Here is a 27,020-nt window from a genome sequence, read left to right on the forward strand (position 1 = left end):
ATATGGTCCGACATCCAGTGGTAACCGCAGAGTATTGAATCTTGTTTTTCGGGTACGGAAAGGGGACGTCGGCATAGGCGTGTCCATAACACTATCCCTATCGTGACGTGTAGTGTACCCAAAATCCCTCACGTGCCGAGGTCCCTCAGATTGTTTTTTTCCGCCCAGGTAACTGGCTAATATAGCGGAGCTCTTTCTAGAGACATTGTTTATCTCACCGAATTGTCGGTTATTCCCCATTGTCACTTCAACTACAAGAACATCTTCGACAAAGTCTATGGGGATTCGTCTACGGCTGTTGATTTCGGTGCCTAAGATCCGTCAGCTGGATTTTCCACGTGGTCGGGCCTTCTGGCCGACCTATACAGTTGGGAGTGTGGGGTCGGGGTGGCCATATTGTCGGTAGGTCTTTCCTCCTTTCCCCTCTTTCCCCTCTTTTCCCTTTTGGTCTGGTCATCCTTCCCTTTAGCTATGGAAAGGACTCCTTTTAGATTCTGCCTTAAGTGTAGGGTTAGATATCCTTGGAAGGACGAACACAGGACGTGTAATGCTTGTCTCCCCCTAGAGCACAACGAAAAGCGGTGTACGGCCTGCAAACTCCTTTGGCATAAAACCCTTAAGGAGCGCTGTGTAAAGCAGTGGGCTTGTCGTGGGTGGAACCCCCCTTCCCCCACCGCCACACCCGCTGAGAGTGACGGGGGGACTTCGGATGACCAAACATCCGTTGCGGATGTTATAGACCTTGAGGCGGACGCTTCTAGGCCCGCCCCGCCCATCCCGGCCCTTTAAGGCCTGACTCTGGTCACGCTATAGGGACAACACCCGGCGACAGGGGCGTAAAAGCGCATCGCACTAAGCACACAACCCTTATACCGATTTCGACATCTTCGTTGAAAAAGGTGAAAGCGCCAACAGGGCCGCCGAAAACTTCGCTGGTTTCCTCGGATCGTTCTGATCCAAAGCCTTCCCCGCATCCGCAGCAGCGTCTTGCGACTGGGCAGTCCAAATCAAACAAGGGCGCTACTCCAAAAACTGCAAACGATGACGCGTGGAAGTCCGGCGCTTCGACGGTCTCAAAGGCTGCGGTAGGCCCGAAAACTACGGCTAGGCCTCTACCCGAAAAACCGACTGCTAGGCCCTCTAGTGCCGCGGAAGGGAGTTTACCTGCCGGTTAACCATCGGAGCCTTTGTCTCACGCCGATTCGGCGACTATCGAAAACAGCATTGAAAGAATTACAGCGGCGGTGGGTCTTACCCCAGTTCCGCCCAAAGTTATGGGACAAGCCGCAGAAAAGGTTTCAGATGCGGATTGGGATCCAGATTCTTACGACGCTTACCAAGATAATCGGGAGCCTCTCTCCGACACCCTAAAGGACTCTTTTCGACGCTCTAGGGCGGAAAACGTCATTTCTCCACCCGCAGGCCCGTTTGGGTCCTCCAAATGGACTACAGAGAAGTTTGAAGGGTGTATCGATCGGCTGGGGAGGATTATCGGATTTTCTGACCATCCTCCGCTGAAAGGGGCTCGTATGAACCCTAATCTCCAGATTGAAGACCAGTCTCATGCCTTCCAGCAGGAAGACGTTGTCCACATGGGCACAAATGGGGACATTTATAATGAAGAAGAGGAAGCTTCATTTCTTCAAAGTTATGAGGAAGAACAACCGGATACTACGGACAACTGAGAGGAAACCCAGCAGGAAGGTCTAGACCCATGGACAGCAAGATCAGGACTCTGATGTTTTGTGCCTGGATTCTCCTCCATCCACCCCGGCTCGCCAGGCCTCTCCTGTGGATGACCAAATGGCATTCAACTCCATGTTGAAAAAAAGCAGCTGAATACTTCAAAATTTCTACTCAGGAGGTGGTGCCTGAACAGGATTTTGTGGAGGATATTCTTAAGGAGAAACCTCCATCTAGCCAGGCCATACCCCTCCTCTTCTCTGTGAAGAGAAGGGTGGCTTCCTCATTGGTATCACCAGCTCAAACCCGGGCAGTGAACCCAAGAGTCAAAAAATTATTTCGGCCTCCCCCTTCCGACCCTCTGTACATCAGAGGGCACGCCATCCCAGATTCATTGGTAGTGACTACCACTCGGAAAAGGGCAGGGGTACCCTTTGCCACGGGGGAGTCACTGCCGGACAAGGAATCTAAGCGACTGTATGCCCTTGGCAAACGTGTCACATCAGCAGCCGCATACACTATGCGGATTGCTAATAATACTACACTATTGGCAAGCTATGCCTACGCCCAATGGAACTTGCTCCAGGAAGGCCTCCAAGAGGTTCCTTAACCCACAAAATCAAAGCTTCTCTCCATTGTAACGGAGGGAAGACAAGTTAACCAGCATGTGATCAAGAACACTCTCGACACTGCAGAAACTGCAGGCAGGTCTCTGGCCCAAGGGACTCTGCTGAAAAGACACGCTTAGCTGCGTACATCTGGTTTTAAACCGGAAACTCAAGCCTCCCATATCAGCAAGCCAGTTAAGGACTCGGACCTCTTCGGGAAGGTGGTGGATGAGGTTTTGGAAACAGCCAAGAAGGAGCATGAGACTCTGAAGTCTCTGCAACAGATCACACAGAAGCATTACACCCAGAGGGGTAATAACTCTCGGCAGTCCTTTCGAGGGCAAGCCCGTGCTGGTCATAACATCTACAGAACAGGAAACTTCAACTCAGGACAGACTTCTGGAAACACCTCATACTACCCAGCAAGGGGTCAGAAACGCGGCAAAGGCAGAGGCTCCAATCCCAGAGGAGCCGCAGCCTCTGGTCAGAAATGACCACCAAATCCAGGTCCCCTCCCATGTCACCCTGGTCGGGGGGTGATTAACATCTTTCCTCATGGCATGGGAGGGAATAACTTCAGACCAGTGGGTCATAAAGACGGTCGCCCACGGTTACTGCGTGGAATTTGCCCAACCTCCACAATTCAGACCGCCGCGCTCATGGCGCCTTTCACTGGACCATCTCGAGATCCTGAACCAAAAGGTGGAAGCGCTGCTGGGAAAGGACACCATAGAAGCCGTCCCTATTCTTCAAAACGAGGGTATTTATTCAGTGTACTTCCTTGTACCGAAAAAGGATCTCACCATGCACCCTGTTCTAGATCCGCGCCCAGCGAACAAGTTTATAAAACCCCAGTAGTTTCACATGGTAACACTGCAAGAGGTGATTCCATTGCTGAAACAAGGGTATTACATGGCAATATTGGACATGAAAGATGCATACTTTCATATTTCAATGTTGCCGGCGCACAGAAAATACCTGAGGTTCATGATCCAGGACAGGCATTACCAATTCAAGGTACTCTCCTTCGGCATCGCCTCGGCGCCGAGGGTGTTTACCAAGTCCTGGCAGTGGCGGCGGCGCACTTGCGCAGACTATCAGTCCCAGTTTACCCTTACCTCGACGACTGGCTCATTACGGGGACTCGTTCGACGCTTGTTTTTCGAACACCCAAAAAGCAGATCTCCTCTTCAGTCTGGGTTTCTCAATCAACTAAAAGAAATCTAGTTTAGTCCCCAGTCAAATAAAAAAATGTCTGGGAGCTCTAATTCGGACGAAGGACGATCTCGTCTTCCCCCTCCGAGGGTTCAGAACATGCTTTTTTCAGATCCCTCAATATGTAGCCAGTCGGGAGGTGACGGTGCGCAAAGCCATGCGCTTATTGGGAATGATGGCGTCATGCATATACTTGGTTCCCCACACGCGGCTGCGCATGCGTCCCACGCAAAGTGGATCAACAGCCAGTGGTGTCAAGCCAGCGGACAATGGGAAGATCTGGTAGTTGTCTCGCCAGCCCTCGTTCTCTCTCTGCAGTGGTGGTCAAGAGAAAATCTCTTGAAGGGGAAGACCTTCACCACCCCTGCAGTGGAAGCCACTCTCACAACAGATGCATCTCTCATAGGGTGGGGGTGGAGGGGGGCTCACCTGCCTCAGCAGACAGCGCACAGAGTGTGGTCCCCTCAAGTAGCGTCCAACCATATAAACTTACTGGAGTTGTTAGCGGTGTTCAAAGCACTGAAGGCCTTTCAGATGCAACTGCAAGGGAAGAAAGTGCTGATCCTAATGGACAGCACTACAGCAATGTATTACCTGAACAAACAAGGGGGCACTCACTCTCCAGGGCTATCCAAGCTGTCCCAAAACATTTGGATATGGGCTCTCAAACACAAGATTTTTGTTGTCCCAACATGTTCCAGGGGAACTCGATCTACACCGAAACCCCCCCTCCCTCAGCCCCCCCTACCCCCCCCCCGACTCCCCTTCTCAACAAGATAGTGGACAAGATGTACCAGGAGCCAGTTACCATGATACTGGTGGCCCCGCAAACCCGGGTTCGCTCACCTGATGGAAATGTCCCTCTCCCCACAAGTAAAACTACCCTGCACGCACAACATGTTGTCTCAGGACAGGGGGGAGACCCTACACCCGTGCCCAGAAACCCTGAACTTAGCAGCTTGGCTCCTGAGATCATAGAGTTTGGACACCTGCAACTCCCTCAGAGGTGCATGGACATACTCAGGGAAGAGAGAAAACCGAATGCACGTTATTGTTATGCCGGCAAATGGAAACGTTTTGTCATCTGGTGCAATTCCAAAGGCGTCAATCCCATTGATTGCTCACCCACACACATTGTGCTGTATCTAACCCATGTGTTGGACACTGGGTTAGTCTTCAATTCCCTAAAGGTTCATCTGGCTGCTCTGTCAGCCTACACCACTTCACAATAAAAGGTGTAGTGGTGGAAAATACCAGTGATTAAAGGCTTTATGAAGGGGTTAAGAGGATTTATCCTCCCATTTCTCACCCAGACCCTGGATGGGATCTGAATGTGGTTTTGACCAGGCTCATGGGAGCTCCCTTTGAGCCTATGCATAAAGCAAGTCTGAAAGACCTCACTTCTAAAACAGCCTTCCCAGTGGCTATCACTTCTATCAGAAGGGTTAGCGAACTACAGGCTCTTTCTGTTCTAGACCCCTTTGTTACAGTCCACAAAGATAAAGTAGTTCTGCGCACACATCCCAGATTTGCGCCTAAATTCATCTCAAAGTTCCATGTGAACCAATCAATCGAACTACCCACTTTCTTCCAGAACCCTACTAACATGGCCGAAAGAAGCCTACACACACTGGATGTGCGCAGGGCAGTCATGTTTTACCTGGAAAGAACTAAACCACTAAGGAAGACTAAACAGTTCTTCGTTTCAGTGGCAGCTGGTAGAGAAGGGGATCCTGTCTCTAAATCAGCTATCTCAAGGTGGATTGTCAAATGCATCACACTATGTTACACTCTTGCTAAGAGAGAACTGCCCTTCAAGCCTAGAGCACATTCTACTCGAGGCACCGGGGCATCCATAGCATTCATTGCAAATGTTCCTCTCAAGTCCATTTGCTAAACTTGGAGTTCTGTACACACCTTTACAAAACAAAACACTATTGCCTAGACACTCATTCTAGGTCTGATTCTCAGGTGGGACAAGCGGTACTAAAACATCTTTCTCTACTGTTCCTTCTCACAACCCACCTCCAACTCTGTGTACTGCTTGCTAGTCTATGCATAGCATGTGATTCTAAGCAGATTAACAAGCATCAGAAGACATGCATTACTCACCGTAATAGCATTTCTGATGATTGCATCTGCTTAGATTCCCATTCGCCCTCCCTACCTCCCCGCTCGAGGTGGAAGGAACATAGACGTCTAACTACTTTCTCTCTTTATGTACTCACTCGCTATAGCCTTGGGCTCTCTCATGGCAGAAAAAATACAATTGGAGGGACCTCGGCGCGTGAGCGATTTTGGGTACACTGCACGTCACGATAGGGATAGTGTTACGTACAAGCCTATGCTGACGTCCCCTTTCAGTCCCCGAAAGACAAGGTGCAATACTCCACGGTTACCACTGGATGTCGGAGGACCATATGCATAGCATGTGAATCTAAGCAGATACAATCATCAGAAATGCTATTACGGTCAGTAATGCATGTCATCAGAGATGTTTGGGGCAGGGTGGCAGTATTGGAGGCTGCTTGACGAGGCAAATGGACTTATGATGGCAAAAACGTGATAAGTTAATTTGAGTTGGCTTTGAAGAAGGGGTTCTATTGAGAGCGTATTGATGTTTTTGGATGTAATTATAGATTGTGCAATTGATGGGTGTTGGTGAATGTAACTGGTGGTCACTATGGTTCATGAGACATTACTAAGGAGTGTGCTTATGATGGGATTCCAGGGGTGAGTATCAGTGGATGGTTGGTGGGGAAAGGGCATTGAAGGTTCCCATGCACTGGCTAGTGATCAAGGGGTGATTGTGATGGGGACTGAGGTTGGATTTTGTGGTCTTTGTATTGGTTGTTGAATTTATTTAATTATTTTGTCACCCACCTCAGGTGAAGCTCTCAGACTTTGGATTCTGTGCACAGGTGAATAAGGAAGTCCCACGAAGGAAATCTCTAGTTGGTACACCCTATTGGATGGCACCAGAGCTCATCTCAAGGTTACCTTATGGACCAGAGGTAACTATGCCACCCTTCCACTTGCTGATCACGTCACAAGGAGGGAGGAAAAATGTGTGGCTAGGGTTTTATGTCATTGCCATATCTGTTTGGAAACCTTTCACTTTTTCTCTCTCTCGAAGGTGGACATCTGGTCCCTAGGAGTGATGGTAATAGAAATGGTGGATGGAGAGCCCCCCTACTTTAATGAACCCCCTTTGAAGGCAATGAAGATGATTCGGGATAATCTGCCCCCCAAACTAAAAAACCTGCACAAGGTAAGGCAGTCCGAACATACTACCATGGGCTTGCAAGAAAAAAGGTGTAGCTTGCTCGAATGCCCAGTACTGATGGAAATTGATGGATTTCCTGTGTAAGAACTTGAAAGGTTGAAGAGGTTGGTCGGAACCAGGTTGCTGTAAACAAGTCTTGCTTTCCCTGTGCCAGCTGTTCATTCTAGACCCGCTGTCACCTTTTTCCAGCTCATGGGGCAAGGACCATGGCTTAGAGCCATTGATTTCCTAATTTTGAGTCTTACATTTGTAAATTTTGTGACATTTATGCTGAATTAAAAATGTTCATGGAGCTGCTAAACTGAAAGAATTACATTTCTAGTAACCTTATTGTGTCTTGGGATTGAAAATAGTCTCTCACAAAAGGTATACCTTCACTTAATTTGTGGGGCATGGGCCTACTGTGCTTATGATACATAGTTGATGGGTTGATGTTAGAGCTTAGGGTCCCAGTGATGGCTTTAGGAACTTACTGAGTTGATCATTGAATGATCCATTGATGGCCTGAGTTATTTCTGAATAAAATAGGTTATTCCAACCAGTGGCATCCGTTTTATTAAGCAGGCTCTTCTACCAGCGCCCCCTGCCAAGCTATTTGCCCCCCCCTCTAAAGTAAAAAATGTGGGAGTTTTGAGACAAGCTGATCTTGACCTTTCCTCCAAAATCCGAGCTGTGGTGAAGGCCTCTCAAGCTTTGCTGTGTTTTCCCTTTCCTTCCTAAGGAGGTACATTCTGTTATAGTGGGGTCGCTGATGGGTTTTGAACTGGATTATGGAAACACATTGTATGCTGGCGTTCTGGTCTAACAGATTAAACGCTTTCAGCGATTTCAAAATGCTGCTGTTCGGTTTGCTTGTGGCCTCTCCTATTGTGACCCGGTCACCCTGCCCAGCCAGTCTCTTCATTGTCTTTCAGTATACTGCAGAATTTTCTACAAGGTGCTCTGTCCAGTTTTTAAATGTCTCATGGTTTAGCCCTCAAATAAAGAGTAAATCAATTTTACAAACCTACCAAGCACTCCGGTCAGAACGATTCCACAAAGTCGTCTTCAATCTGGGGCAAGCATGTATTTTCGGTCCTTGCTCCATAGTTCCATTGGATATTCGCAAGTTAGGATCTTCTCTTGCCTTTCCGGAGAGCTCTAGAAACTCACCTGAATCTGCTGTTTGCTTTTTTTTGGTATGCTACTTTGTCCGCAGATTGTTTAGTAGTTTTGGTTCTAGCGTATTGTAAATATTGAGATATAATCACCAGATATCAGAAATTGACATGGATTTGTTGAATAGACAATTATACTAGGCGGCAGGTAGGTGAAATACTTTCCTGTGTCACATTTTAGCAGCAGTCAAGATATTTTGCATCACATTAAAACCATAAGATGTTTTGCAGGATGAATGCTTCAGTCACATGCTGCAGATATGTCCCCATCAACTGGTTTGGCTCAGGTTGCAGGTTTCTAACGTTTTGTCAAAGTAAGAACATTTTGGGAGTATTTTATTTTAATTTGTTTTAAAACAGGTTTTACACTAGGGGAAGAGTATGGGCTCCTGGCTAACTTCAGTAAAGTACCCAATATCACATAAGCCTAAAATGGCTAGCACCCATTAGAATTTGCAGAAGACATAAAAGTTGCTCCATCAAGGTGAAAGTACTGCTGGCAAACGACTGGAGCAGGAAAGAGCGATGAGAACTGCTGCTATTTGGAGGTGATGCACTTTGAGCTAAGCGGCAAGAAAGCCAAGCAGATCTAACAAAGCAATGGCCTGTGTGAGACAGGCATGGTACCAGAAGACAAGGAATAATGTTTTATGAGAACCTTTACTGACTGATTTGAAATGGGGTTGGATACTGCCTACCTTGCCCTATCTCTATAATGGGAGTAGTTTCAACCATCAAACTAATAGTCAAGCCAGTCAGTCAAAATAATACTTCTGTGTCAAACCAATGCTTGCCCTCGTTTTCTCTCATTCAAAATGTGTATAGGATTGGACAAAATAAAGGGGTGAGTCAAAGTAAATATTAGGAATGCATTGGAACTGCTCCACAGCTCCCTTCCCCAAGTTTGAGCCACTCAGGATTTAGTAGAGTTCCTTGGTTTCAAAGACAAGTTTTTTTTTCACAACTTCAAAGTTTCTTTCACTAAGTTCAAAGTTCCTTTTCCTTGCTGATTATCCTTTTAAACACTGGGGTTCCCTTCCCCAACCTTTCAACCATTTGTATCAAAACTTCATTTCGGAGACTTTCTACAAACGCATAGTATTCTTCAGCCCTATGCTGGACCACTCCAATATCTTGGATTTTCTACAATGCTTTCACAACTATCAGACTTTCGACAAACACACAGTATTATCCATCCCTGTGGGACCACTCTGATACCCAGGCCTCTCTCCAGCTCGTGCCCCGGCACTTTATCACCGTTCACACGAAGCTTCTTGGTTACATTACACAGACAAGTTTTCTCTTGGTCTCGGCTCGCCTTTCCTCTCTGGCACAGCCCCCCTTCACTTGTTCTTCTTTTTGTCCTTCGCCGGCACTTTATCACAGTTCATAATCTTTCCACTTTTTTAATACTTCACAAAGTTTGTTTTCCAGTGGTTTCACAAAGTTCATGGTCTCCTGGCTGAAACAATGGGCCTCATTACGACCCTGCCGGTCTGGAAAGAACGGTGGTGGTTCTTTCCGGACCGGCTGATTAGGAGTCCAGCAGGCGGGAGTTGTCACTCATGCCAGGTCTGACCTGGCGGGTTTAACACCACCCGCCTGAAGGCGGACATGGAAACACCGGCTCTGTCATAAACGGAGCCAGTGTTTCCATGGTCCCCATACTCATGGAGTCCTATGGGGCTCCATGGGAATGGGGACTTACACAATTCCGCCTCTGGAATTACCGGGTCACCGGGGTCGTAATGCCCCGGTAATTCCGAGGATCACGGTGGCGGAATGGTAATAAAAGTCCAGCGGTAACCTGCCAGTTTTTCCGGCTCGGTTACCGCCGGACTCGTAATGAGGCCCAATATGTTTAATTTTTTGGCTGAGGCAATGCTTGGGGTTTCAAATCTTTTTTTTTATCACATGGTACCCAGATCCCTTACACTTATTCTCGGTTCCCAGACCCCTTTGACTTAATCACTCAATTTGGTTTCTCACTACAAGTCCCACAATGTCCTTTTCCCATAGCAAATAGTGGTCTGTAATTACACAACTGATTATTCAATAGGGCTTTCCTTCCCATTCTTTACACTTTCTTTCTCTTTGCTGCCCTCAGTGTTCCCACTCCAGCTACCCGCATGCTACTGAGTTTCTCTTTCTGAAGAAACTCCCCCATAGCGTGGCGCTGGCGGTCAGTCTTCCCGGGATACTTGTGTCGAGGTCAGATCTCCGCTGCCCCTCAGGCATCCCTGGGACCGTCGCACGTCTCGGGAGAATGGGTCCTGGCCTGGACAGAGCCAACAGGCAACGGCTAGCTATCCCCAGTCTGGCTCCTTGGAGACACGTCTCCCTCGTCACGCTGCAACCACCTTTGCACACTGGGTCAGCGTGCTGGCACTCTGACCTCCGCCAAACTCCTCAGGCTCTTCCTGCAGCTGCTGCTCGTCTCTTGGCTTCCACGATCCATCCATCATCCCCAGCTCGCTAGTGTGATGTCTGGCTCCACCTCATACCTGGTGGGAAAATCAATTGGAGTCAGGTGTGAGTAGTTGGCATCAGGTGCCTGACTCTATTAGTGGGACAACCTAGTGTTGGAGTATAGGAAGTCTTTCCTTGCATCTTCCTTTTCCCAGTGTTATTCCAAGAGGTAATCTGTATCACTCCTGGTTGCCTCCTCCTGGTCTCAGTAGTTTGAGAGTTCAATGGTTAAGTGGAATTATGGGAGTAGTAGTGTCCCATAGGGAGTATGGGTAAATCTGTTAAATTATTAGGGCAGGAGGGACAGCTATGTTGTAGGTAAATAGGTTCTCTTATTCTTTTCCTATTTTCTGCACTAGGTGTAGGGATCTGTTGGGGTCTATTAAGGTAGGTGAATGATGTTTTCCGTCTTTCATTTCTTGAGGGAAAAGTGCTGGGGTAGGATGGGACTTGAGTGGCAATGTCCCATGAAGACTGAGGGGATGTCGGGTGAGGGGTATGGGAAAGGGGGGAGGGGAGATACCGTGTCTCACCTTTGGGTGTTCCTCCCGCAATTCCCAAGGCCCCCGTTCCCAGGTGATCCTCCCTCACTTGTCTGCCCCTAGGGTTGGGATCCAAGAGCGATGGCCCTCCACATGCCACCTGAACAAAGGATCCCTGGGGATTATTATTGAGAACACCCTTGGGTTTCTCACGCCTGTTAGGAGGCAGAATACTCAGCAAGATGCAGTGCAGAGCCATGAAAGCAGTCCAGAGACCCTTTTGAAGAACTGAGGTACTGATCTTGCTCTCACTTTCTCACGCTCTTTCTCAGAGAAGTAAAGTTGTTGGCCTCTCTCATGTGGGAGCGAGCAAGAGAAAGACACACACACAGATGGGCCAATGCAAGAGGGCATCATTTTGTAGATGAAATTAGGTGGGAAACAAGCTGCAATCTACAAAGCTGAGTCCCAGTTCCTAGAACAAACTGAAGTACAAATCTGTTGAGAAACCCATATATACTGGGCACTGAGCGTTAAAGGCCCAGAGTTGAACCGAAAGCAGAGCTGGTAGAGAAATTGCTGCAGACTGGGAGAGTTAACATAAACTTTAAGAGCAAATCGAAAAGATCATTGCACATGAAACTGTTGCATGTTGGGGCGTTTGAGGTTATCTACCCATCACAAAATGAAACATTGTACTACTGCCTTTGTTGCTATTGAGTGGACATTGAATAAAGGTCACCCCCACAAACTGGGAAATAACATGGACTATCTCCTGTGTATTGGGAGATTGTGTCCAGTTTTGTGCAAGAACTGAGAAAGAAACAACCATTGCCCACAGCAAGGCTTTGACTCATTTCCCAGAGCAATCCCACAAAGCCAAACTTGCCCATCTCATTTGTCATTCTTTTCCCAAATGTGTTATAAGTTTATAGCATGCAAAGATGGGGAGTGGATTATTCTGCAAACCAAAATTAGGATTGTTGTAAATGAATGATACAATATCCACCATGAATGCCACTTCGTATAGCCTGCTGTAATCCCCCACTCCGCACCTTTGTCTCTATATGAAGGGCACGAGAGTCTGGGAGTTGCAGGAATTCTGATGTAAATCTGAGTGAGCAAGAAAAAACTATTGGCTTTTGCATCTGTTTCCTTTATGGCTGCTGCCGGGCAAATATGTCTCTAAAGCTGTTTTTTACACCACCTCTAGGAAAGTGGTAAACACTGGGTTTGGACATATTGCACTGTATGCAGTTCAGCCTCCTCTGTACATGCTCATTCAACCTAGACAAGTGTCTGAACTGTCCATTTAGTACATGTCAGAAGTTGCATGTTTAGCCATTTCTGACGTCCTAGCTTACATCAGTTTGCATTGTGGTACCTCTAGGTATACGTTTAATTTTGCATATGCAGGTCTGCAAGCCTGGAATGAAAGGTTATCTGAAATAAAATGCCGGAGCAGCCCGGGTGCCACCATCTGCTAGCTCTGCATCTGTTCAAAGTAGCAACGTGGACCTCCAAGTAAGGCTGCATGCTTCTCATGCTGGGATGCCAAGTGGGCAGGTGGGGGCTGTTAGGGAGATTTATCCTTTGTATGCTTCATCCTCTCTCCTAGTGAGACCCCCAGCACTTTTTGCTGGACTTCTGGACCTTTTTCTTTCTATCCTGAATAACTGGCGCTTTTTCCACTCATTCGTTCTTATGTTCTTCTCTTTTTGGAACTCTTATGGAGTCTACTTTCTTATGGAGTCTACTTTCCTCCATCTCTTAAGGCATCTGTATTATACTTTTGCAGCCTACAGCACCCTTTGTGCACTGTTGCTGGGGACCCCTTGGGGTGCTCCTTTGAAATCTTTATTACTATCCTTAAGCAACTACTGTTAAGGATAGAGGGAAACTTTATACTATGCGAGATTAGCAAACGCCACCCTATGTGGAGTGCTAAGGGGATACCTAGTGTCCCCCTTCTCTCTGCTCCTGTGAAAGTTTTAGTCACAGACAACCTCCTAGTTATGGCTGGTGGCAGTGGACGCATTGTCTCGGCTGTGCACAATAGGGTCACCTATGTTCTAACATGGTGGCTCCTTACTTTTTTCCCCATTTCTAGCGCGGTTGTTCTTAGTTGGCCCTGCTTCTACCGTTCTGAGAGGGGCAGGTCTGTGTGTGTGTGTTTGGCCTTTGGTGGCAACCCTTGGGTGTCCCCATCTATGCTCCAGTGTGTCTGGGCAGGCAGGAAGTGGGGGAAGGAGTTTTCCACTCCCCTGCCCTTTGTCTGCCTGAGTGCCCAAATGGAAACAGTGCCCACTGGGGGGCTGGCTGTCCTGATTGGACAGCCACCCACAAATTTCTGTAAGCTGCTGAGTGAGATTGCAGAGAAGTGTGTGCTGAAACTGAATAAAAGGTGAGGTTCCTAAGGTGAAAGGCAAGTCTACCACTTGAAACTGAAGTAACTGAGGGAGACGATGACCAGAGACGTCTGCAGGCCCTTTGCAACATCGTGAAGCAACCACTGCTGTCCTGGCCCAGTTTTCTATGCGACAGAGGGGCTCTGAAGAGGACTCCTTCCCTTTGGCTGGTGGGACCAACCAGCCCTGAGGTGAAATACAATCTGAGCCATCCCCGAGTGCTGTCTCTCCGGAGCTGCGGACTGCGAATACCAGGAGACCACTGACCCATTTGTAGTGCAGCGTCTTGCCGAGGATAAATCTGTCGCAAGTCTTTGCTGAGCGCCAGGTGAACCTCCAGGGACACAATCAGACTCATCCAAGTCTCCTCACCAGAGTGCCGGTCTCCAGGAATCGAAAAAATTGACCGGACAAATCATGTCCTTGGTTGGTGCTGCAGAAAAGGCTCCAAAACCGCAGACTGACCAGAGAAGATGAAGAAATCTGTGCTAGAGGGCCTCTCTTGAGACTGCTGCTGAGACCTCCCCTTCAGAGACCATCCTTATCACCGGACCGAGGAATCTGGAGACTGGGTCCGTCGCTGCTACAAAGAGGTGAATCCAGCCAATAACATTTCTTCTAACCTAAGGTACTGTGGTGTGAAAAGGTATTGCTTGCCTTTAACCAAGAAGTTGCTCTGGAGTATTGGAGTGCACGAAGAGGTGTCCAGGTTGTCCACTCTTGCCTCTGACCCAAGCTACCGGCTTGTAGCCCTTTTTTTCGAGTCCTTTAACAGGGTCTCCAATTTAAGTCTTCAAGTATCCCTTCCTAGAGATTACAACTTTTACTGTTTCCCTGCTTTGTAAGACATTGAGCCCTCTCTGATCTGACTTTAGCTGCTAATTAGGAATTTTACTTTAAAAGTTGTAGTTTATTCCGAAACTGTCTCTAGAAAGTTAAGCTCTGCTACTGTATGACTAACACTTTTCTTCCCTAAAAGACTTTGTGGTTTTGCTAACTAAATACAATTACCGTTTTTCTTCTGTCTAACGCGAGTGCGCGGTAGTCCCGATGATACGGTACAACTGTCATTAGTGTTAAATTGCTGTAACAATTATATCCACAAGCAACTATCAACTAAGCAGTAGCCTTTGAAAAGTATTTATAAGTAATCCTATGTGTTTGTTTAATGATCTAAGTATATTGGGACATTTCTTGTGTGCATATATAATGTATATTTTAGATACATTTATTGGTGTGTTTCTTTGGACTGCTTTACTAACTAGGTTTAGTGTTCTTACCTACAGCTCACATCTTCCTCTTATGATCAGCCTGGCTGCTCTGCCACTCTTCCAAGGTTCCATTAGTAGTGCAGACTTATGCTAAGAGTTGGGGACTTGTATGCCATTGGGATATTTTTACCTCAAGCAGTCTTTAGGAAAACTCCCCTAACCGGGGCAGCACAGAATTCTACTTGCCTGAAAATATATTCTCCAGCATCAGGCTGGAAATCTTCAGTAACATTATTTTCTGATGTTTGTTAATCTGCTTAGAATCACATCATGACTGCATCGGACAAACGTACAGCTGGCCTAATATAATTCATAAGACAATGGCTCCCTCTAGCAATGACAACAGGCGTGCGGGCAGTCTCTTCTGCACATGACTGCATCAGGCAAACATACATCTGTTCTTTTATTATATTTTATGATTTTCTTCCCCTTCACGTTAGTAGCTCATAGTTGTCGTTTTGCGCGCTATTTGCCCCAACCAATAGAATGTCGAGTATCTGGCTCCACCCAGGAGGCCCTCTTCAGATTCTAACCAAATGTCGTGCTGAGGAATCCTGTCACCTTTCTCCAGTTAGAGAACTGTTAATTGGAAAGAAAACCGTTATTTGGAAAGAACTTCAGCTTGAGGATTTGGTTTAGTCTGCTTCTCTAAAACAGATAAGTGGGAAGGGTGCCAATAAGTACAAGAAGGCTCTTTGTAAACCCTGTACCGACTGTGGTTTTAAAAATGTATATGAGGAGGTACAAGCACTTAGAGTGCATCTACGCTCTCTACACTCAAATCATATACCAAAGGAGTGTGATGTTTATATCACTTTGTGCCAAAACACTGAGAAACCATCCTAGACGTCTCATATGTTGGCTGAATGAAGTAAAAGTCCTCCTTCTGAACCTGTACCAACTACTAAAGGCTCAGAGACGTCCACTCCACAAGAAATCAGAAGAAAGACGGCCTTCGGGTTCTAAAGGCCTAAAAACAGCAAGGCTGGGATTGCCTGCCAAAACCGCCCGCTCAACTACTTCATTTGGGGTAACAGGTGGCACTGCGTTAAAGATGCAGTCGCCGTTGAGGCCTAAGCCTTCATCGTCCGGCTCCATGACCCCAGCGACGAAACAAAGGTCTCCGTCCACGGTGATGACCAAATCAACGACAACCCTCTCGACCACAAGACAAGTGTGATGAATCTGATGGAGTCATCACTGATTTTCCAGCGGTGACCACCTCCCATGTGGCCAGGGGACGGCGGCCACTACCTCATCCTGACCCTGCGGGCGGCTGTATGAGGGAGGAACACCTGGGGAGAGACGCCCTCCTGGGAGATGTCATGGCTTAATCGGGTGAGACACAGTATCCCCCATTTTCCCTTGCAAATAACCTTGCTTCTAATGGCCTATTTTCGTACATCTACTCATTCCCCTGTGAAGAATAGGGAAAACCTCTTCTCCAGACGTTTGGGCCAACCTTCCAACATTGGTCTGCCATTTGAAACTTATTAAGCCACCTTCACCAGTTTCACCTTTCGATCATCCAGGACTGATTTGCCAATTAAAACCATTCAAAATACTTTACCAAGTTCTTTAATCCAATCCTCAAAAGTGAACTTACTTTCCCAGAATTACCAAAATAGTGGGATGAGGACGAGGGATCTAGGAATGGAGAGCGAAGGAGGCCAGAAGCCAACAAGCGCTCTAGTTGTTGCTCGCTGGGCTGTGTCTGGGAAATTTAAAGAACTGAATTAGAGAGTGCAGCAGCTACTGCTGACTGGAGAGAGCTGAACCTCTCCACACGGACCATGAAGCGAAAGGCTAAGACCGGCGTGGTGGATCTAGGCGGCTCACTGACTAAGAAAGAAGCTGCTGCAAGAGCAAGACACGCTACAGGAATGCCAGGATCCAGAGAGAGACTCCTGGGGATTCCCAGGTGACCGGAATCAGCTCTTCACTTACTGGAGTCCGAAACAAAGCAGACGTGTCAAATTAAGGTTGCAAGAAGGAAACGGACAGATAACTTTCACCGGCCGAAAGCCAGGTTTTAGGTAAGGATTGGTGTAGTCACACACTCCCTGAACAAAGATGTTGCCGTTCAGATAGATATTAATGGTGATCTTTGAGGAGTGGAAGGGGGCCAAGAGGACCTCCCACCCAGTGCCACCATTAATGGGAGAGGAGGAGAAAGGAGAGAGAGGGATATAGGATAAGGGATAGAGTAGCAGTTAGCGAAGATGGGAGAGGCAGAGAGCACCATAGGGGGTGCGAAGAAGGTAGGTGGAGGAGAAGAGGGTGAGAAAGGAGAGAGATGCACAGCCCATGGGACACACAACTCTGAATGCGCAGGGGGGCCGGGGTCACAACAAAAGAACAAGTAACTTGCAATAATGAACGGAACTCCTGGCGGGGGGGGGCATCTAGGTGGGAGCCTAGAGAGAACTGGCAACAAGAACTGGCCACAGGAATGCGAAAACACCCTGATTCGACTTTCCCACAAGGGGGGGGACGTTTTTTGAGCACAGCACAATACAAAACACCCCGATTAGATTTACCTGATAAATCGCAGCAGGTCGATGGCTGCAGGCTACATACTACCATGGCAGACACCACTGGAGCTGTCCTTGGCCTCTGCTCCTTGGCAGAGAGGGCTGCCACGGCAGGGGGTGCCTTGTGTGGCCAATTTAAAAGGGCCTGCCACCCAATGGGAGCACGGTGGGAGGGAGGGCCAACAAACAAGTAAGCAACTGGGACAAAGGGGGAGCAGGCACACGTACTGCGGCGCGTGAATGAAACTTTTACAAATGCACAACTTACTGTGCCATGGAGCTGTCCTCACCTCCTCAGCTGTCATAAATGTGCTGGAGCTCAGGACCGTGCTCCAGGCATTCCAGCCGACACTCAAACATCGGGTAGTGAAGGTGTTGATGGACAACTCCACTACCATTTATTATAAACGGAAACAAGGAGGAACTCGCTCTAGTGGGAAGCACAAGCGCTGTGGAAACCGATGATCCAGAATCCGATATCACTGCAATCCTTTCACCTGCGCACAGCAAGCAAAACGATACAGCGGACCGACTCAGCAGAGAAACAAGTCAATCCCACGAGTGGCAGTTGGCAGACAAACTGGTAACAAGAGTATTCAAACAGTGGGGGTTCCCACTGATGGACTTGTTCACCACAGAGGAAAACAGAAAGTGTCCAAAGTTTGCCATGAGAAATTACAAAGCAAACTCCCAGGGAGATGCCTTCACGCTGTCATGGGGACAACACGTACGCCTACGCATTCCCTCTGGAAACTCTGGTTCAAGTTACATCCTATATTTGACTTTCTGCCAGTGAGACATGTGAGGAAGCACTTGTGCTTCTGCATGAAGGGAGGCTGCGTCAGATCATGCCATTTCCATTGCGGTGGACATCGCAGACACAGGATTCCGCCAGATGGGTAACGCGCTATCAGGGTTGGCTCAAAGCCACCAATTTCCACCTGGAAGTTTAGTCCATGGTGGTGGACATGTCATTCAACAGCATGGATCTATTTGGCAAGAAAGTGGATGAGACCTTGCAGGCCATCAAGGGTGATGAGGACAAGACTCTGCTCGTTCATTAGGTGCTCTGCAACACTGAGGCCAGTCCTTTCATTTTGGAAAATCCAGATTTCTAAGGACATTGAGGGATTATAGATCCTCCTCCCCTCCGCAGATTCCCCGCTCTGTCAACGCCCAAAAGGGTTACAAGGGGAGATCACATGCCTATTATGGAAACTAACATCGATGCTGCATTTCCTACAGATGGCAAGTTCCAAAGGCAGCAGGAAAACACTCCAAGAGCTGCAGTTCTTGCTTGCAAAGGGAGCAATCGAAATCATAGAAGCGCATCCGTGAGGCACCGGAGTGTACTCCAGATACTTTCTGGTAAGGCAGTCCGGAGGCTGGAGACTCATATTAGACCTGAGAAGAGACTGCAAATTCCTCAAGTGTCAGACCTTTCGCATGGTGACTCCCCAGCACAGGAAACATTACTAGGTCAAGGCCTTGCCCTTCAGCCTAAAATCAGAGACACAGGTGTTAACCAAATGGCTTGCTCCAGTAACGGCCTACCTCCTTTGTTCAAGAATTCACGTTTACCCATATCTGGACGACTGGTTGGTGCAGGACCCATCACTTCCATTAGCAACTCGGCCTACAAAAGGGACGCATGCTTACTGCATGCTTCAGTGTTGAGAGTCCCCGAGTTTGCTCTGCAAGCTACTTCTACGTTGTTTTGGGTTTTTCGTCGGAAAAAAGTTTCTATTTTTGTTCCGAAAGAGCCTGTGTGCCGACTGCAGGGGATCTGTTGTCGGTGAATTTCAGCAACCCTCAAAGGCGAAGATCGTCGAAGTTTCCAGAAGGCCATCGGGCCTTCTTCGCACCCTCTGACCATGACAGAGGAGAAGGAAGGAAGGTCTCTCTTCAATTCCTGCACCAAGTGCGGGCTAAGGAAGCCCCTGCAATGCCTGCATCCGGACCACAAGGAAGAAGATTGCGAGATATGCTGCGGCTTCTCCAAGAAGACGACAAAGGACAGGTATAGTAGACTGGCGGCGTGGCTAAACACCAAGGCCTCTGCCCCATGCTCAGAGCAGGGTCATGCCTCACCCAGGACCGGTCGGTCTGAAGAGCGGTCTTTTAAGTCCTGTGAGGGCACCTCATCCGTGAGGGCCCATAACGAGGCCAAGAACTGTAAGTCCGGGTCCACCGGGGTCACCTTTGAAACGGGTCCCACAGCAGACAGGGCACGATCGACATCACCCTCCGCCTCCATTGGCAGCTGACAATCAAGCTCCTCCTCGAAGAGAAAATCGTCCAACCCGGCTAAACTGCAGGAGAAGCCCGAGAAGCCTCAGACGAAGGAGAAAGCTGAACTGCCCAAGAAGGCCCAGGCAGCGCAAGACAAGTCTTCTACGATAGAGCTAGTGGTGGCTGCTCTACTGAAAGCTAAGGGGCTGACCCTGCGAAGGTAGCCCCCACAGCAAAGAAGGTCCCTCCCTCCCTCCTTCCCTCCGAGGTGCAAAGCCGCCAAAGTGACTTTGACATGGTCGGCTGGCACGCTGGTGAAGGGTACACAGAACCCTGTTAAAGCCCCTAAGGGTGGGAAAAAGAGAGGGGGCGTGGGGTCAGGCTGTGTACCAAGCCATGGAAATTTTGTCCACGGACGAGGACCTGCAGTCCTTACGCATGGTCCACAAGGACGAGGACAGCGACGGCACGGGGCATAGTGTTCCCATCACGCCAGCTCAGCTGAGGGATGTGTCTCTGGACATCCTGTCAACCCTCCACATCTTGGTCTACTTACCAACTTCATCACGCAGTGGAAGTCCATCACTGATGAATAGGTGCAATCCTTCTTTCAACGCTGCCACACTCTGACTATTCCCTCCTTTCCTCCCATTCCGAAGGCAGCAGGAAAACACTGCAAGAGGTGCAGTTTCTTGCTTGCAAAGGGAGCAATCAAAATCATAGCAGCACATCCGCGAGGCACCAGAGTGTACTCCAGATACTTTCTGGTACGGGAAGTCTGGAGGCTAGAGACCCATATTAGACCCGAAAAGACACTGCAAAATCCTCAAGTGTCAAACCTTTCGCGTGGTGACTCTCCAGCACATCTTGAGCCAGCTGCAAAAAAGGGATTTTCTCTCCTTTGGAGACCTGAAGAATGCATACTTCCTTATCCCCATTCATTGGCGACACAGCCACTTTCTTCGCTTCAAGGTAGCAGGAAAACATTACTAGTTCAAGGTCTTGCCCTTCAGCCTCAAATCAGAGACACAGGTGTTCACCAACGGGCTTGCCCCAGTCACGGCCTACCTCCTTTGTTCAAGAATTCACATTTACCCATATCTGGACGACTGGCTGTGCAGGCCCCATCACTTCCATTAGCAACTCAGCATACAAAAGAGACGATGCTTGACGTCCCTGTTTCTCAGAGCTCGCTGTTATTGGTGTCGCGTCTAAAACACTAGCGTGTGTCGCTTTGCCTTCAGAGGAGAGCATGAAATCTATCCTGATGAAGGTCCTCCAGCTTTCACGCCTGTCAATTGCTTCAGTTAGCACGCTCAATTCACTCCTGGGAATTAGGTCTTCATGCATCACATTGATCCCACATTGCAGACTGAATAAGACTGCTTCAGTAGTTCCTGGACGCTCATTGGCTTCAGGTTTCGGGAGCCTGGGAAGACTAGCTTTATCTTAAACGTCCCTTTCGTCCACATCTTGGTGTCGGAGATCCAGAAGAGGATGCCACAAGGGCAAGTTCCAATGGTCCCCCAGACCCCGATTAGCCGCCAGCAAAGAGGAAGCGTCATCTGACGTCCCCAGTTCAGCCTCCACATCCGCGTCCGACCCCCAGCCGACCCAGACACAGGGATGGATACGGCCACGACGACTATCGTCGCAGTGGGTCCCCGCAGCCTATGTCATACCCACCGAACGAGGTGGGGTCGTTCCATTCCATGATTGCCAGAGCCTCAGAGTTGTTCCAGCTTATACCCGAAGAAACCAGGAAGGAGGGTTTCCTGTACCAAAGGTGCAATCCTGGCGGTGCCCCCCCTGGACGACATGTCGAAGGAGGGCCTGGCCCTCTTGAAGAACCCTTGCACGGCTCCAGCCAAACTGGATAGGCTGGAGAAGTACCGAATGCCGGACTCGGCACCCAAGTGCCTGAGGTCACTACCATCGCCGGATTTGGTGGTTTCGGCAGCCGCAAGGAAACTGTCAGCTAACCCGTCCTCATCGTCTTCAGTTTTTCCAGACAGCGAGGGTAAGAAGATGGACGCCATGGGAAGGAAGGTGATTTACACAACGGTGTCCACCATCAAGCAGCCAGCGCAGTGGCGATCCTAGACAGGTATGACAGGGAGCTGTGCTACAAGCTGGGTCCGATTTTGGAGTTCCTTCCGGATGGCATGAGAATGGAGGCAATAGCTCTCTTCCAGGAGGGGGAGGTAGCGTCAGATCACACCATCATGGTGGCGCTGGACATCCCCAACACAGAGTTCCGGCAGATGGGAAACGGTGTCTGCCTTTGTCGCCAAGGCAGGATAAAGTCCATGAATTTCTGCCAGGATTTCCAAGTGAAGGTACTGGACATGCCTTTCGACAGAGAACCTTTTTGGTGAGGTTGTCGATGAGTCCCTGCAGGCCATCAAGGCGTATACAGAGACGGCCTGTTTCCTGGGCACCATCCAGCAGCACTGCTCTTCTTTTCGCTCCTCCAGAGGAAAGTCGAACATGTCTGCAAAAGGTTTCTCCTCATCCTACCATCAGCCTTCCAGATCCATGACTCAGGAAGCCAAACAGGACGTTCCCAGGCCTACGGTGGCGGAGGATTGTGCTGCCGCTGCCCGCAGGGTCCCGGTGCCCAAGCAAACCTAACTCGACCAGGCCGTTGGGGGCCCACCCATGCACACCCTAGTGGGAGGCCGGCTGACCAGGTTCATCAGCGAGTGGGTAAGAACACCACCGACAGATCGGTGCATGACGCGCTCCCCCAAGGACATACCCCGGAGTTTCAGCACAGGTGTCTGTGGATCCCTCCGGTGGCCCATAAGGAGCAGCACATCCCTCCGCTCTTGGAGGCGGTTCGAGCCATGCTATGAAAAGGGGCGACAGAGCTGGTTCCCCAGCGACTCAGCGGTTTTGGACTCTATTCCAGATATATTTTGGTCAGAAAGAAGGCAGCGGAGGGGAGGCATGAGGGGGGGGGGGCAATTGAGGCCCATTCTAGACCTACGACGTCTGAACAAGTACCTCAAGTCTAAAAAATTCAGGATGGTCACGTTGCAGCACGTGTTCCGCCAACTGGTAAGAGGTGATTTCTTGACGTCGCTGGACCTGGGGACGCTTACTTCCACGTCCCCATTAACAGGAAACACTGAATATTTCTACGCTTTTTAGTGCAAGGACAGCTATACCAGTTTGACGCCCTACCCTTTGAGGCCCTATCCCACATAGATGCAGACGGCCCCCAGAGTGTTCATGAAGTGTCTGGCACCGGTGGCGGCCCATCTGCATCTATGTGGGATACACTTATACCTGTACCTAGACGACTGGCTTATCCGGACCCACTTGCCAGAGTTGGCCTTCGGACACACGAGGTGGCCGTCAAGCTGCTGACGGATCTAGGATTCTCCATAAATTATCCAAGGTCCTGCTTGACACCATCTCAGAAGGCGCTGTTCCTGGGAGCTGGACTCAATACACTGTCCTGCCTGGCATCACCTTTGGAGGAGAGAGTAGCGGCCATTCAAGGGAAGGTGCAGCAGCTGTTGTCGATGAAGATGGCAACGGTGCAGACCCTCAAGGCGTTGCTCGGCATGATGTCGTCCTGCATCTACCTCATCTGGCTCTGCAGGTTACAGATGCAACCTTTTCAGTAGTTCCTGGACGCTCGCTGGATACAAGTGTCTGGAAACTTCGCGGACAAGCTCACTCAAGACGGCGAGTTCCATCGGGCGAAAGGTAGTGGGGCGTCCACTCCAACATCCCGGGCCACGGTTTCAGAACCCACCATTCCAGGAAAGAGTCACCATGGACCCTTCCCTGGAAGGCTGGGGTGCCCACACCGGGCGTCTGCACGCCAGAAGCCTATGACTGCCAGAGAAGGAGGACCTCCATATCAACATTCTGGAGCTACGGGCAGTGTTGTGGGCCCTCAAGTCATTCCTTCCGTCTTTGAAGGGCAAGGTGGTGAGGATCTTCATGGACATCATCACAATGTTCTACATCGGGAAACAGGGGGGCAGTCGATCCCCGGCGCACTCCAGGGATGCGCAGGACTTGTGGCGCTGGGCCGTCGGGCAAGAAATAAGAAATGTTCCTCGTTTTCTTCACCTAGCGGGAGTCAAGAATACCATTGCGGACTCCCTCAGCAGGGAATTGCTCTCCATGACATGAGTGGGATCTTCGGACGAATAGGTGGACCGCATCTTCACCAAGTGGGGCAGGTCCAAGATCGATCTGTTTGCGATGGCGGCAAACTCCAAATGCCAGAGGTGTTCCAGCAAATGCCACCAACCGAGGAGCCTGGGGTACGTGTTCTCCTTCCCGTGGGAAGGAATGTTTCTGTACGCGTTTCTTCCATTGCCGCTCCTGCTGCGAGTCAACACCCTCACAGTGTCAGTGCCTAGGCAAATTTAGTATCCTGACCTTCTCAGTCTGTAGGCGTCGCCTCCGGTCCAGTTTCCAGTGGTCCCGGATCTTCTCACCAGAGAAGGAGGCGCAATCCTGCATCACGACCCAGGATCGCTCGACTTGATGGCTTGGCTCCTACAGCCCTAGAGTTGTGAGGATATGTGTTGCCTGCGGACTGCAGGGAGGTCCACGCCAAGGACAGGGCATCTGTCATGGCCATTGGGCAAGGGCCCATGCCTTGCTCACCCTCAGGGTCCAAATGGCCTCTGGCGCCAGGCTCATAGAAAAATGTGTTTTGCACACTCTGTGCCTAAGGCACGTACATCAGGGCCGGGCGTGGCCATAGAACATCATTGGGAGGCACGTGCAAGAATCTCTGGGAGTGGCAAGGTGGAGCCACAAGGCGGGGCCAAAGGGAGGGGCCAGAGCCAGCCTATTTAAGGCCAGCCCAACAACATGCCCCCGCTTCTCGTTATTCGGCTTTGCAGCGTGATGCTTACCTCGGTTCCTCAGCTCGGTTCCTGTTACTCCAGCTCTGAAGACCATCTTACCTGAAGCCTGCAATTCCATTGCGGATGGTGCAACTTACCAGATTTCAGCCTCTCCATCGCTGAAGGCGCACCTTACCTGATTCCAGCCGATCCATCGCTGTGCTCGTACCCTAACTGCTTTGCATCACCGTCGGAGCCTTTCCTCAACCGATCCGGACGTCCAGCGGCGCGGGATCTCCCCTTCTTTTCTTCATCTTCGCTGTATCTTCATCCGGGGCCGCGGAACGGCCTTCGAGCATCCAGTCTTTGCTCCACGCCGCCAGACCACTCCTGCAAGGGAAAAAGAACACAACATTTTAGAAATCTTATAAATAACAAACACTTGACCGCTCCATACCTGAGTTTAGAACTCCATTATAACGGCCAACTTACCTGTTGATTTGAGAGTGCCATCATCCACAAGGGAATCTCCGGAACCATTCCACGATTCCGATCTACCATCTTCACACCTATTGGGAAGAGAAGAGACATTGCAAGAATGATTATTATTTTCCAATCGAGGCAACAGACTCACTGCCAAAGACATTATGATAACCGAACAATAATCATAACAAAAGACTTGCCTTCGAAGTGGATTGGTCGCAGCCGGTCTGGATCGCCATTTCCTCGGGCCAGTGAAGAAACTAGGTCCACTCTATGCGCCCCTGCTGAAGGAAGCAGGACGGAGAGCTCAGCATTACAAAACAGGTGAGCTTGCATGGGAAAACTCTTGCGCACTACATTTTGGCACGAAAGAGTCTAGGGAATTCGCGACACGCCCACGCCATTCTCATTGCCTCATATTCTCCAATGGGCAGTAACAGCATCCAGAACACCATACTCCGCAGCAGCTGGGGAAGATAGCTGATACAGGGGAGCCAAGTCGGGGGAGGGCTCCAACTGTGCTCCAACGCCTCCGCAGAGACCAGGTAAGCGTAACAGAACGCAAAGCCTCTCCGAATCTCTGCCTGGGCGTAATGGAAACCTCTGAAACTGACCAGTTAGCCCAATTACTGGGGGACCTGCAGGCTGAAGTGCATGCCTCAAGACAGGAGACTAATTCCTTTAAGAGACCTAATAGTAGCCCGAGATCGGACGGAAGAGTTGGCAAGGCAAATGCTCCAGGCACACACAGGACAGGTTCTGTTACCCAGGATTACACCAACTCCTTTGCCACCACCTTCACCTCCAGTGCAAGTGGTACTTCTGGGGGCAGTCCCACTAGCTCCTGCAGAGCACTTCCTCGGAAACACGAACAAATACGCTGTGTTCATGAGCCAGTGCCGTCTCCACTTGTGTCGACCAGGAGCCTTCCCTAACGACAGTGCAAGGGTGGCTTTTGTACTTTCCTATTTGGGAGGCTGTGCAGCTGATGGTCCATTCCATTAGTAACCCAGGATGATCCAGTACTTCGGAACTTTGGGGAATTCCAACGGGAACTGGAAAAACTGTTTGTCAGGCACACCCAAGGACAAGCATTAGACAACAAATTACTATCTCTTAGACAAGGCAGCCATGATTTATTGATTTACATTACCACCTTCAAACGCCTCATAGCACAGACTAATTGTCCGAGGAGACAAGGACCACATTTTTTACGGGGGCTATGGGGTGAGTTAAAAGATGTACTAGCTCAAGTGGTCAATCCGCCCGAGTGTTGTACGGAATAAATCAACCTAACGATGCAATTGGACCAACGCTTACAAGACTGAAAAATGGACCGCACAAGGGCGGGAAGGGAGGTCGGTTTACATGCGACCTCGGGACAATCAACCAAGGCTCAAGAAGCTACTGAACCTATGCAAATTGGGGGATTGCGAGTTCCCATTTCCCAGGCTGAGAGGTAAAAATGGAGACAACAACAACTTTGTTTATATTGTGGAAAAGCTGGAAATATTTTGCGAGATTGCCCTATTAAACCCCCCAAGAAAATGGTAGGTGCCACGGAGAATGGTAACGAAGAAAAGGAACAGAAGTTAGAAAACTCGGACGCCCGGCAAATACAGGGGTCAACTTGTCGAGCGGAATTAAGAAAATTGTACAGACCTCCCACCTGGTCATCCCGGTACTAACCGTCAAGAGTCCATGCTCTAGAAGCTTACAAAGATAGTGGTGCGGTGGGAAACTACATCCATCAGGATTCGGCTGCACGGATAGGCCTTCCACTTCAGCAAAAACCACGCTCGGAAAACGTCACTGCCGTGGATGGCTCGCAGCTGTCTTCTGGGCCAGAAACTCAACACACCGATAAGGTAATGCTGACATGTCGGGATGGTCATCAGGAAAGCCTTTCGTTTGATCTTATAGGGGCCCCCCCAGTTCCAAATGATCCTCAGAATGCTGTGGCTCGAAACCCATAACCCAAGGATTGACTGGCGCACAAGGAAGCTGACCTTCCCTCAGGAATGTGCAAAAAGCTGCTACCACAGGGACAGGAGGAAACTACAACTCGAGGAGAAACCCAGCCTAGGAATTGTTGGTTCATTACCTTCCGAATATCAAGATTTTCTGGACGTGTTCCAAAAGGAACAAGCTAATACCCTGCCTCCCCACAGAACTTATGACTGCCAAATCGATCTGGTCCCAGGAGCACAAATTCCCTGCAGCAGAATCTACGCTCTGACTGAGCAAGAAAATCAGCACCTAAGAACATACCTAGATCAGTACTTAGCTAATGGGTTCATCCGTCCATCCAAGTCCCCAGCCTCTTCAGCGCTCTTCTTCGTGCCAAAGAAGGAAGGGGACCTCAGAAC

General features: G+C 49.4%; 1 protein-coding gene across 2 annotated transcripts in view; it reads left to right on the forward strand.

Annotated features, from left to right (window-relative positions):
• Positions 1-27,020, forward strand: part of PAK4 (p21 (RAC1) activated kinase 4) — a 401,050-nt gene that overhangs the window by 350,515 nt on the left and 23,515 nt on the right. For both annotated transcript variants that reach the window (XM_069644235.1, XM_069644236.1), the window contains 2 exons: positions 6,395-6,520; positions 6,643-6,777. In XM_069644235.1, the coding sequence (XP_069500336.1) occupies positions 6,395-6,520; positions 6,643-6,777 (261 nt within the window). The remainder of the gene's footprint in view (positions 1-6,394; positions 6,521-6,642; positions 6,778-27,020) is intronic.

Source organism: Ambystoma mexicanum, chromosome 2p, assembly GCF_040938575.1.
Source record: "Ambystoma mexicanum isolate Mex_15411 chromosome 2p, UKY_AmexF1_1, whole genome shotgun sequence".
NCBI lineage: Eukaryota > Metazoa > Chordata > Amphibia > Caudata > Ambystomatidae > Ambystoma > Ambystoma mexicanum.